The sequence below is a fragment of the Erinaceus europaeus genome, chromosome 8 (assembly GCF_950295315.1).
Source record: "Erinaceus europaeus chromosome 8, mEriEur2.1, whole genome shotgun sequence".
Classification (NCBI taxonomy): Eukaryota; Metazoa; Chordata; class Mammalia; order Eulipotyphla; family Erinaceidae; genus Erinaceus; species Erinaceus europaeus.
In genome coordinates, this window is record NC_080169.1 from 54,971,713 (window position 1) to 54,985,609 (window position 13,897).

General features: G+C 35.8%; 1 protein-coding gene across 1 annotated transcript in view; it reads right to left on the reverse strand.

Annotated features, from left to right (window-relative positions):
* Positions 1-13,897, reverse strand: part of AKAP9 (A-kinase anchoring protein 9) — a 197,529-nt gene that overhangs the window by 121,761 nt on the left and 61,871 nt on the right. Inside the window, exons 9-12 of the mRNA XM_060196249.1 lie at positions 9,298-9,511; positions 6,323-6,402; positions 3,183-3,321; positions 2,190-2,275 (exon numbers count right to left, since the gene is read on the reverse strand). Of these exons, the coding sequence (XP_060052232.1) occupies positions 2,190-2,275; positions 3,183-3,321; positions 6,323-6,402; positions 9,298-9,511 (519 nt within the window). The remainder of the gene's footprint in view (positions 1-2,189; positions 2,276-3,182; positions 3,322-6,322; positions 6,403-9,297; positions 9,512-13,897) is intronic.

The following is a 13,897-nucleotide window of genomic DNA, read 5'->3' on the forward strand; positions in this document are numbered from 1 at the left end:
CTAGAAGGCAAAGGGATAAGGGTAGTCATGTAAGAAAATAACATTTCCTTATTAAAAAGAAAGATTCACCAAAAGGTTCAGTGAAGTTTAAGTTGGAAGGCTTTTTATAGAAGAAAGTATAGCATGAAATGAACAGAAAGGAAATTCTGGTTATTTTTTGGTTCATTTATAATATAAATTAGTTAATATGATTATATAAAATCATAGTTTTTATATTATTTTATATAAAAAAGAAGCCTCACAATTTAAATATGCAGAGATATTTCTTTGGTATAAGTCTACAGTCATCCCACCCTGAACATAATCTCTTCTGATCTCTGGTAAAGATAGTATATAATGTGGCCCCGGCTCCCCACCTGCAGGGGCATCGCTTCATAGGCGGTAAAGCACGTCTGCAGGTGTCTGTCTATCTTACTTTCCTCCTCTCTGTCTTCCCCTCCTCTCTCCATTTCTCTCTGTCCTAACAATGATGACATCAATAACAACAACAATAACTACAACAACAATAAAAAACAACAAGGGCAACAAAAGGGAAAATAAATCTAAAAAAATTTTTTTAAAAAAGATTGTATATAATGTATTAGGTATTTAAAAAACAGAAAATAATAGATCAATACATTTCAATTATTTGAAGGTGCCATCAATTGTTATGATACAGTGTTACATTTATGTAAATTAGAAAGGAAAAATTACTATGTCATCACCCGGGACCCTAGTCAGGGAATCTTGGGATTCCCACATAGACATGATGGGCCTAGACCTCTAACAGATCCCTCTCTCCAATGCCACTGGTCATCTACATCAGGATCAACATAATGGACTCTTTTGTGGTCCCTACAGGACCTTGCCCTCAATGTGGATCAACAATGGTAGGGAATGTTCCATTCTCTGAAGGGAGGTTGGGCAACATACTGTACCACTCAAGGAAGATGGGTCCTGAAATTAGTGCAGCGTGGAATGTTCCTAGCTGTGACCACAGAATGCAAGCTCAGACCTACAGGGATGCAGAGGTTACATAGGCTCCTGCAACAAATATGGGCCCCAGATCAAATTGATGGGGTTTATGGTCAACAATTTTTATAGATTTTTCCCACACTGGGAGCTACTCTCTGCCCTAATCCAGCTTTCTAGTTCTTTTCCCAACTATGGCATCATCTCCCCAGACAATTCTTTGGGCCACCTGCATATTAGCCGTTGGGCTCAGGCAAAAAGCAGTAAAGTTATGGGCCCCTTGTTATATACTCAAAATAGACCTGCCAGCCTTTTCCAAACTGGAGACCCCAAATCTCATCTGCAATATTCTTGCTTTTAGGTTCCCAATTACTTAACTTAACAATTTGTTCTATTTTATATCTTAATGCTTTTTCAGATACCAGGTTCCAGATGCTACCAAGATACCAACCTTAGCTCCCTGGACAGATGACCTCACCAATGTGTCCTAGAACCCTGCCTCCCTAGAGCCCTACCTTTCTAGGGAAAGAGAAATACAGGCTGGGAGTATGCATAGACCTGCCAACGCCAATGTCCAGCAGAGAAGCAATTACAGAAGCCAGACCTTCCACCTTCTGCATCCCATAATGATCCTGGGTCTATACTCCCAGGGGAATAAAGAACAGGAAAGTTTTTAAGGGAGGTGATGGGATATGGAGTTCAGGTGGTGGGAATTGTGTGACATTATACACCTAATATCCTATGTTCTTGTCAATATTTACATTTTATAAATTTTAAAAAAGTATGTATTGCAAAGAATGCTATACAATGAATCACTCTAATCTGGAAATTCAGGTTGTTATCAATCCTTCCAAAAAAATGAGACAACATAGATAAGGAGAGATGTCAAACTGAGGAGAGGACTGTTATATCTAAGGCAGATGTGAAGAATTTTCACAAACTCTTAAGTGTTATTTTTATATTTTACTTTATCATGATTTCAAAAACTCTTTAGAGTTGTACATAGTATTAAACTTAAGAAATTTTTCACTTCACTGATCTTATGAAAGTATGTAACTTTTCCCTAGTAGCCTTGCTCATATTCACTTATTTAAGAAGTCTTAAGCTGTTAAGCTAATGGGCTGTTTGCAAAATGATTGATAATACAATAAATACAAAGTCTTAAGCTGTTAAGCTAATGGGCTGTTTGCAAAATGATTGATAATACAATAAATACAAACATCATAATATTCACAAACCTTCTTCCATCTTGTCTTTAGTACTGACAGTTTGTTATATTCTTCTGTTACTCTGGAGAGAAGAGTTTGCATATTTTCTTGAAAGTCTAGATGACAAATAAATAACCATTTCATTCTTCATGGTAAGTTTACTTTTTTCAATAAGTACATCTATCTCAGTAAAAACATCTATTCATAACTTTAGAAAATTTCTTGATTCATACACTTAGTCATCAATAATTAAAAACCAGAGTTGGAAGATAGCATAATAGTTACGACTTTAGAAAAGTTCTAGATTCATACACTTAGTCATCAATAATTAAAAACTAGAGTTGGAAAATAGCATTATAGTTACACAAAAAGATGATCTCAGGTTCAGTCACTGGCATCACCATAAGCCAGAACTGAGTAGTGCTCTGGTATTTTAAATAAATAAATAAATAAATAAATAAATAAATAAATATTCATTACTGTAAAACCTCTGTCACAAAGATGATGACAATTTTATATAATATTATTTTATTTTATTTTGACATTAATTTGCTCATTAATGATACTATTGGATAGAGGTAGAAAACATCTGTAAAGGAACAATAACTATCAAAAATTGAGGCTGTAATTTAAAAAATACAGAATTTCTGTTAAGAAAATAATGATGTCTTTTTATTCTCTATTTAAAAAATCATTGACAAACTTAATTGTATGATATAATACCTTTAAAGGTTTGGACTTATGATATAAAATTAGTAAAAGAGTTGTAATGAAAAATGTGAGTAGTGGACTAAAAAACAAAGAGGCAAACTTATGGATAATGTCAGTTTACTTTATATCATAATTGCGGCATGACAGAAAACTACAATGTATATTGGTAAGATTTCATCAGCCTAAAAAGAAGATATTAAGGTAGTGAACGCAAATGGGCTAAGTAACTTAATCATGAATAAAAGTAAAGGTTTATCAACAACTGATTTAAGACAATTACATATTCTATTCAATAGTATAACATTTTATTACCTTGAACTTCATATCTATATTCTTGTAATTCTAGTTCTTGATTTTCAGAAGTATTAATATCAGAATTATCTCTCTCTTCTCTATTCACTTCACATTTTAAATCAGGAGTATAATGTTCACCCAGGACACTGCAAAGAGTCTGTTAGCAGCAACAAAATTAGGTATTTTGCAGAACTTGAATTTCAGTGTCTGCCTGTAAATATCATTGAACATTCTCTCATATGCAAAAGTAATCAAAATGGTACAGAAAAAAAATCAGTAAAACATTCCTTGATATGCTAAATCAACTTACAAATGGAACAATTAAGTCTAAATTTTTTCCCCTTAAGATGTGAAATTATTCTGACATGAAAATACTTAAGAAATTCCTTCTTTGTTTCATTGATAATATGAAAATGTCACTCTTCTCTAATCGTCCTTTTTCATGTTATTTAAGAAGTTTTAAGCTGGCAAACTAATGGATTGCTTGAAAACGATTGGTAATACAATAAATACAAGCATTATAATATAATTTCCATTTCACAGAACTTATAACCTTCATTGTAAAAAACTTTTTTTTTTATAGAAGTTATATTTCAGCCCAGGAGGTGGTTCAGTGAGTAGAGTACTGAATTTCCAAGTATGAGTTCTCTGACATTAATACACAATTTTTTAAAAGAGATTATACCAATTACCAACTACATTCATTTAACAATATAATTTTCACTATCAGTTAAAACTTTCAAATTTGTCTAAATATATATTTTATTGGGGCTGTGTGGTGGCACACCTGGCTGAACACACATGTTACACACAAGGACATTATGAGTTAAAGCCCCTGGTCCCCCCACCTGCAGGGGGGAAGAAGTTTCATGAGTGTTGAAGCAGGGCTGCAGTTATCTTTTTCTCCCCCACCCCCACCCCCGCTTCCTCTCAATTTCTGGCTGTCTCTATCCAATGAATAAATAAAAAGATAATAAAAATATATTATTTTATTAATTTATTATTTATCGGATAGGGACAGGGAGGAGTTAAGAGGGGGAGGGGGTAATAGGGAAGGAAAGAAAAGACAAGAGAGACAGAAACCTGCAGCACAGCTTCGCCACTCATGAAGCTTTTCTCCTGCAGGTTGAGACCAGAGACTTGAACTTACTGCCTTGCACATTGTAACGTGTGCAGTCTACCAGATATGTGACTGACTGGCCTCCTTATTTTTCTGATACAGTTAATAAATTAATCGATGCCACTTATCTTTTTTTTTCTTTATTGGGGGATCGGTGGTTTACAGTTGCCAGTAAAATACAATAGTTTGTACATGCATAACATTTCTGTTTTCCACATAAGAATTCAACCCCCACTAGGTCTTTCTCTGCCACCATGATGGCATTTATCTCATCTTACCTAGTTTTCTATGCACAGATTTCTAGAACACGAGTAATTTTCAGTGGCTTATTACATATTACTCTTATTTTTCTCCTGAGGAATAGTTTTATCCTCATTTTAAAACAGCATATTTAAAAAAAATATATCCCAAAATCACTTCATGATCACCTGGTAAACTACATTTCATCTTACCAACAGCTACTAGAATTAAAAACCAAATTACTTATTACTGCTGTTTCTTGAAATTCACTTAAAAGTTAAACTACACTACTAATTAACAAGTGAGTTTATTAAATTTTCAGAGGCGCTGTGCTGGGGAGATAGCATAATGGTAATGCAAAAAGACTTTCATGTTTGAGGCACCAAAGGTTCCTGGTGCAACCTCCAGCCATGGTTGAGCAGTTCTCTGCTTGCAAAACAAAAATTTCAGAGATCCCTATGTTAAAATTTTAGAGTTAGTAGAAACCTTAATGACTGACAGAGTTAGTAGGGACCTTAGTGACTTATGATCCAATTTACACATGAAGAGATGGACTCAGAAAGATGCAGTAAGCAGGCCACAGCAAAATCAATGACTAGAGAAAACTAAATTTCAAAACAAACTTCTAAGAACCGTTCTGTTACAAAAAGCAATTTATTTTTCAACTTAAGACCTGAGATCAGCTGAGGACATTGTTGGAAAAACCAAAAATACAAAGTTCCTAAGTAAACTTCTGCAACTTAGATCCTGTTTCCATACCTGCTGACCATAAGCAACAGAAATGAGAAAACAATATCAGAACCCTCTAGTAGGGGTGGAAATGGAGGCTGGATAAAGGCTTCCAGCATGATTCTTGTTGGTCATCATCTCCCGCCCGCGAAGCTAGCCCGGCAATTCTTTTCTTCCCTTTTTTCTTCTTTCCTCTATTCCCTCTTCTTCCTTTCATCCTACAATTCTCTTTTCCTTTTTCTGTCCAATAATTTCTTAAACTACCTTAAGGTAATCACAATCAGCAGAGCATTTTTATATGTCCCACCTAGTACTATCCTTTGCACACTTTAGTTTGTAAATATACAGAATGAGATCCACATTAAGAAGCGTGGGCATGTATTTGAATTTTGAACTATTTCGAATATGCTGGGAAAAACAGTTTAACTGTTAACTAGCTTTACAAATACTAGTACTGTTAAAACATGTTTATATGTTTCTAAAAAACTTACACACTAAATACAAAATTGAAACTCTATACTAACTACTGCCACCCCATTCTATTCAATATGTTAGCATATAAGCAATTGAGTAGATTAATTTCCTTTTGAGATTTAGTGACATTAGTGGACATAGCAAACACTGCTATATAGTGTTCCATTTTATGGCTATACCATAATTTGCTTATTCATTTGCCTATAAATGGAAAATTGATTTGTTCCCAATATTAAAATTGACTCTTACAAAGAATGCATTTGGTTGTGTACATATTTGAGACTATCTAAAAGTAAACTCCTTGGTTACGTACTCATTTAAATGAGTACCATGTCAATCTTCTGTCAGGATGTTCAGTCACTAAGGTTTCTATTTGTCCAGTGCTTTCCATTAGCTATATCTTTTACCTGTTACTGTACTGAGATAACTGAATTTTTTCCTGCTTCAATCAAGATAAATCTTCTCATTTTAAATTTAGAAACTCAGGAATATCTTCCAACTTCATTTTGAAATAAGATAATGGGGAAAACTAAGATGATTTTTCTTATCAAATTTCTTATAATTTAAAATAAAGCACTTCTAACTAATATCTTACCTGTGCAAAGTAAGAACATTCTTCAGACACTGCCTTGTGAAGCTTCCCAATGAGTACTTGTAAAGGCTTAACTTCATCACCTAACAGAACAGACACTTATAAAGGCATTCAATTTAAATACTCAGGTGCTATTATCATACTAAACCTATGTAATGGAAGCTTCTCTGAGTAGATTAGTAAAATTAGTTTCAAATTATTTATTTCTTTCAAGGTTACTGTATACTGCTCAATCCAAATTGTCTCTTATTTTGTAAAGTTGTCAATTTTTATCCTACAAAGTGGTATAAAGCAGTGACCTTCAAAATTCTTTACTACACCTCAATGTCTGAAACACTATATATCATAATCTACCTGCACATTTATGTCAAACTGAAATGAAAATCTCACAAATTATGTTTTCTCTTTTTATTATTATCTTTATTTATTGGATAGAGACAGTCAGAAATCAAGAGGAAAGGGGGAGACAGAGAGGGAGAGAGACAGAGAGACACCTATAACACTGCTTCACAAAGCTTTCCCCCTGCAGGTGTGGTCCAGGGGCTCAAACCTGGGTCCTTGTGCATTTAACACTTGCATTCAACCGGGTGTGCCACCATCCAGCCCCCCGTATTTTCTTTCTGCATGCTATATACTTAAAAATGCTAGAGTAGGGAGGTAGCTCAGTGGTAGAGAATATGCCCTGTATATGAAGCCCTGAATTCCATCCCTGACACACCCCATATGAGAGTAGTGCCTTGATATCTCTGAGTCTCTCTTTCTTGCTCATTAAGTAATAATAATAATTAAAAAATTACTGCCACCAGGGTTATTGCTGAGGCTCACTGCTGGCATTATGAACCTACCATTCCCAGAGGCCATTCATCCTTTCTCTCTCTCTCTTTTTTTTTAATTAGATAGGAGAGACAGAAATTGAGAGGAGAGGGGAAGATAGAGAGGGAAAGAGAAAGAAAGACACCTGCAGACCTGCTCAGCAAGCTTCACCCCCTGTGTGAGTGAGGCTCAAACCCAGATCCCTGTACAAGGTAATGGGGGTGCCACTGCCTAGCCCTCATAATAGTATTTTTTACACTGAAGAAATGTTAATTGTTGTTCACTGAACTCAACTGACTTTACCACCCACTACCAGACTCATTAAGCACCTTAGATCCTAGGGGGTGGGAGGCAACACAGGACAGGGGCTGGCAGGTGGGTAACCCAGTAGACCACACACATTGCCATGCATGAGAATATGGTTTTGAGCCCTAGGCCACTATATTTGAGTGCCTACAAGGGGGAAGTTTCACTGGTGGTGCTGTGATGTCTCCTTTCTCTCTGTGTCTCTCCCTCTTTTACTCTGTTTAAAAAAAAAATCACTGCAGTAATCTGGTGACAAAGAAAAGGGACATAAAATAATAATAATTGAAAGAGAGGGGAAGAAAAGGAAAATACTAGACAAATTCAATTTGAAGGGGGTACCAATAAAAATAATATATGCTTAATTTTTTATTAAATTCAACCCAAAGAACTTCAGATGAGAAAAAGTATGGCATTCTTAATTAAATTATATATTAAATTCTATTTTGTCCAACAGAACAATTCCATGGGACAAATTTATAAACAACTTTATTGTCAAAACCAGGTACATCAAAGAGAGGTCTGAAGATTCTTGGAACAGATGAAATCTAATTAATTTAGTGATAAGCAATTGCTAAAGATAAGAATTATCAGGGCCAGATGGTGGCACACCTGGTTAAGCATTAGTACACAGTGCAAAGACCTGTGCAAGAATCCGGGTTAGAGCCCAACTCCCTACCTACAAGGGGAAAGCCTCACAAGCAGTAAAGCAAGCCTGCAGATGTCTTTCTCTCTCCCTCTTTATCTCCCACTCCTCTCTCAATTTCTCTCTGTCCTATCCAATCTAACGGAAAAAATGTCCTCCAGGAACAGTGGATTTGTGTGCTGGCACCGAGTCCAAGCAGTAACACTGGAGGCAAGCAAAAAAAAAAAAAAAAAAAAAAAAGATAAAAATTACCCACTTAACTAGCCTTCCACTTAAAGTTCTTTAAATGTTTTTGCTTTTTAAAAAGTGCCAGAACAACTCATTCTTGACCTCAGTTTCAAATGATACTTAAAATCCTGCTGCTGGTCTTACCACTAACAGCATGAAGTAAAGCATATGCTTCATTCAGGGTACATAAAGTTGTTCTGAACAAGCTCCTGCTGAACTTCCTAGCTTTATCCCCAACTAGTTTTTGATATTCTGTGAACACTCAATTCTTCAAATTGTATGATGCTTCTCATACCTCTATGTTTGAGATTTAGACTTCCCCTAAAATCCCAACCTCTGATTCATTGGTTGATGCCTCACCCAGGAAGTACTAAACTCATCTCTGGATCCATTTTTTTGTTCCAATTCATATTTCTAAATGTTTTTTTTTAATATTTATTTATTTGTCCTTTTGTTGCCCTTGTTGTTTTTCATTGTTGTTGTAGTTATTGTTGTTGTTACTGATGTCTTTGTTGTTGGACAGGACAGAGAGAAAGGGAGACAGAAGGGGAAGACAGAGAAGGGGAGAGAAAGATAGACACCTGCAGACCTGCTTCACCGCTTGTGAAACAACCCCCCTACAGGTGGGAAGCTGGGGGCTCAAACCGGGATCCTTAAGCCAGTCATTGCGCTTTGTGCCATGTGCACTTAACCCCCTGCGCTACTGCCCAACTCCCTCCAATTCACATTTCTTTGTCCCGTTTTCTTGGAGCTTATTCTGTATTGTATTCCCACTAGACTGCGACTTCCTGAGGGAAATAATTCAGTGGCTTTAGATTTCTCAAGTACTTAAAATAAATATCCAATGATTACATGAATAAATAAGTCCAGAACTGGGACATACAGCCAACTTCCTCTTATAGTAAAATAAGGACAGAATCATGAAATTGTGGGCTCTCGGTGTTACTTATTTGCTTTACAGTATTTGCAATTTTGTTAGATCATGTACCTGCTTTTTGTGTTTTCATATTTTGTAGTTCTAGATGATGTATTTTCTTAAGTTCCTTAATTTTTTCCTCTTGAGCAAACATAAGCTCCTCTTTAAGATTGCAAAGAGCTTTATCTTTTTCATTTTCCAAATATTCACAAACTTGATCCATATGAGATGAATGAACGAGAGAGAGGCATATTCGTTGAGCTTCCATCTGTATCCTTAGGTCATTCTTAAAGTGAATACATACACACATTAGAAAAATTTTAATGAAAACCAAAAACTTTATTTCTTTGTAAATACTGCCTACAAGGCGGTGGAGGAGGAGGATTAAATTTAAGGCTTGATAAAAAAGAAGACCTGTTTAATATTTTTCTCATTTCTTTCTTAATTTTTTTGTTTGTTTTTATTCTGTTCCTCTCTTCTATTTGTCTTGTTCAAGGACAACAGCACAATATTTTCATTACTTTTACCTTATAACAAATTTTGGGAACCAGTAAGCTACACTACCAGCTCACATGTCCTCATTTCTAACTTTTAAAAAATATTGCACTAAAATATAGATTATATGAAAAATAAACTAGTATTTAGGTACTTAAACCCAAATAAATACAAATTTCCTTTTTTCCTCTTTACATACTGATATTTGACTTAGGAAAAAAAATGAAAAGATAAAATCTACCCCATAATGTTCCCGTTGCTTCTTTTCTAAAGGCGATCATTACCACAAATCTGCTAAAAGTCCAGTATGCTTTTTAAAATACTTATATTTATTTGACAGAGGCAGAGAGAAGTCAGGAAGGGAAAAGAAACACTGGTAGCAATACTTCACAGCTTGTGAAGCAATTCCCAATGTATCTGTTAACTAAGGATTTAATATTTTAAGTGTTTTTAAGAACTTACATGTGTATTTCTTTTGTAAATTGCTCTTCTAACTTCATAGGCTACCAAAATCTACCATGTAGACACAGGTTATTTTGTTTTTACTGTGGTGTAACACTTACGAATATATCACAATTTGTCTACTTCCTTTCTAGTTAGCAACAACAGATTATCTCTCCCCACCTCATCCAGTAACAAGGTTATTGATGGGGCTTCTGCCTGCATTACAAACTCATAGCTCACAGAGGTCACGTTTCTTCTTCTTCTTCCTTTTTTTTTTTTTTTGATAGAAACAGAGAAATTGAGAAAGGGGAGAAAGAGATGCCTGCAGCATTGCTTCACTGCTTGTGAAACTTCCTTCATGCAGGTGGGGAACTAGGGACTAGAACTCACATCCCTGGGCATGGTAATATGCCTACTTTACCAAGTGTGTCATCACCCAGCCCCTCAACTATATTATTTCTACTTTGTAGTATCCACAATAAAAGGTTGCAGTATATTTTTATTGTCTGTGTACAAATATGCTGGTGCTTTTTTAGTATACTAATTCTCAAATCTTAGCACATATCAGATATATCAGCAGAGGGCAGGGGTAGACAACATAATGGTTATGCAAAAAGACTCTCATGCCTGAGGCTCCATAGTCCCAGGTTCAATCCCCCACACCACCATAAACAAGAGCTGAACAGTGCTCTGGTAAAATATAAATAAATGAATATAAAAATTAAAAAAAAAAATAGTATAGTCATGGGCTCTTTGGAATATAACTAAACTAGGCCTACTAACTATCTACAAAAAGGAGACCCCCAAATCTTCATATGAACTTTTCTAGCCTTTAGGTTCATGATTAGTCAACAATTTTTTTGGCTCTATATGTTAACTCTTTTCAGCCACCAGGTTCCAGATGCTACCATGATGCCAACCGGACTTCCCTGGGCAGGCGACCCCAACAGTGTGTCCTGGAGCCCCGCTTCCCCAGAACCCCGCCCCACTAGGGAACAAGAAAGACAGGCTGGGAGTATGGATCGACCTGTCAATGCCCATGTTCAGCGGGGAAGCAATTACAGAAGCCAGACCTTCCGCCTTCTGCACCCCATAATGACCCTGGGTTCATACTCCGAGGGACAAAGATTAGGAAAGCTATCAGAGGAGGGTTTGGGATACGGAGTTCTGGTGGTGTGAGTTGTATGGAGTTATACCCCTCTTATCATATGGTTTTTGTCAGTGTTTTATTTTTATAAATAAAAATTAAAAAAAAAGAAATATCAGTATAGTCGGTGACCCTCTCCTCTAGTTTCTAGTTCCTCTTCAAGATTGCAAAGAACAGTCTGTAAGACTTCTACATTTGCTCTCTTTCTTCTTCAAACACTTTGCAAAAAGGTCTGTAATGAAGTCTGAAAACTGGTACTGATACTGATGGTTGGATGACAAAAGAGACTCAATTAGAAGAATAACTGTTGGATGATAGGTAATGTATGTTAACTGTATTAGATTTTATCTAATTATTTTACATAATTAATTGTACCCAGTTTATAATATTAGCAGCATATATGACTATTCACATCCTCTCCAGATTTTTTGTGAGATATATTTTGTCAGTCAGATGTATGTAAAATGCTATTTTACTGTATATCAACTTATAAGAATAAACGTAATTTTAATGGTTATTAGTCGAAAGGCGTAGTCTCAAGAATCAGAGTATGTTTTACGGTTATAGCATTATTTCTAAGCACAGTTAAGATTTTCTTAGTTGTACTATTCTGTAAATTATTGCTCAATTTCCATTGTGAGCTTCCTTCCTCATACATATGCTGCAACCCTCCTCATAAATAAGTGGGTTTATCTTGGTATAGCAAGTGGGCAGGGACAGTTTCTTGGCTTGCCAAACTTTGTTATATAAATACATACATCAATGTGAAGGAAAGACAATCTGAAAATATTAAGGAAAATATACCTGAAAATGTAAATTTTAGGAGCAATTTAATATAAATCATGTGATGATTTTACAAAAAACATTTCAGATATTTAATAAGGCAGTAATAGTTATGATTCTCCTATGGTGGTTTTCTTTGAGAGGATAGAAATACAGAACTTTGGTGGTGGGTGTGGAGTGGAACTATATATTATAATCTTATAATCTTTTTAAAATTTTTTTATTATACTTATTTATCTATTGGATAGAGATGGCCAGAAATCAAGAGGGAAGGGGGAGATAGGGAGAGAGAAACAGAAAGACACCTGCAGCCTGCTTCACCACTCGCAAAGTTTCTCACCTACAGATGGGGACTAGGGCTTGAACCTGGGTCCTTGTGCACTATAATGTGTGCACTCAACCAGATGCACCACTACCTGGTTCCTGTGACCTTACAATCTTGTAACATACGAATAAAAAATAAAATAAAATAATTAAAGAGTTATGGTTTACAGATTTTAGAATGTATTTCAATTTCTTTTTTAAAAAGATTTAAAAAAATATTTATTTCCTTTTTGTTGCCCTTGTTTTTACTGTTGTTGTAGTTATTATTGTTGTTGATGTCATTGTTGTTGGATAGGACAGAGAGAAATGGAGAGGAGGGGAAGACAGAGAGGGGGAGAGTAAGATAGACACTTGCAGACCTGCTGCACCGCCTGTGAAGCAACTCCCCTGCAGGTGGGAAGCCAGGGGCATGAACTGAGATCCTTATGCCAGTCCTGTGCTTTGCACCACATGCACTTAACCTGCTGCACTACCGCCCGACTCCCAGTATTTTAATTTCTTAACCCCAGGCTCTTAAAATATGAACTATATTTATATATAAGATTATAAATTAAGAATATATTAGAAATAAAATGAGAAAAAAACTTTAAGTGGCTTCCTACTATCTTAGAATAAAATCTCTAATTTTTACAAAGTCTGTAAGAGTCTCCTATGTTTGCTCTCATCTCAAAACTTTTTTAAAATTTATTTTCCCTTTTGTAGCCCTTGTTGTTTTATTGTTGTTGTAGTTATTATTACAATTATATTATTATAATATGTTATATATTATATAATATATAAGTATTATAATAATATTTATTCCCTTTTGTTGTCCTTGTTGTGGTTATTATTGTTGTTATTGATGTCGTCGTTGTTAGATAGGACAGAGAGAAATGGAGAGAAAGATAAACACCTGCTAACCTGCTTCACCACCTGTGAAGCAACACCCCTGCAGGTGGGGAGGTGGGGAGCTGGGGGCTCGAACTGGGATCCTTTCCCAGGTGCTTGCGCTTGTGCCACATGTGCCTAACCCACTTCGCTACCACCCGACTCCCTCCTTTTTTTTTTTTTAAAGACACCACAGCACTGTGGTTTTCCCCAAAATTATAGTAGTCCTACATGCTGTACCAGGGGCTCAAGTCAGATTACACGCATGGCAAAACAGGTGCCTTCCAAAGTGAGCTATCTCACCACCCCCAATGAATTCTCTCTCTCTCAAACTGAACTACACACCTTCCCCTTCTGTATGAGTTTGTAAAACAGAACTACTCATATTTTCTTGTACTTGGCACATACCAGTCATCCAGATCTCAATCCAAACGCAAAATCCTCTAAGAGATCTTTCCTGATTAAGCCAATGTTGCCACTACCACGACTCACCGCTCTGGCACACGTTTCATTTGCTTCATGGAATTTACTTCTATTCCTAACTACCAACTTGTTTTCTAACTCTCTCACTAGAATGTATGGTCTTTGAGATTAGGAACTTTCTCTTGTTGA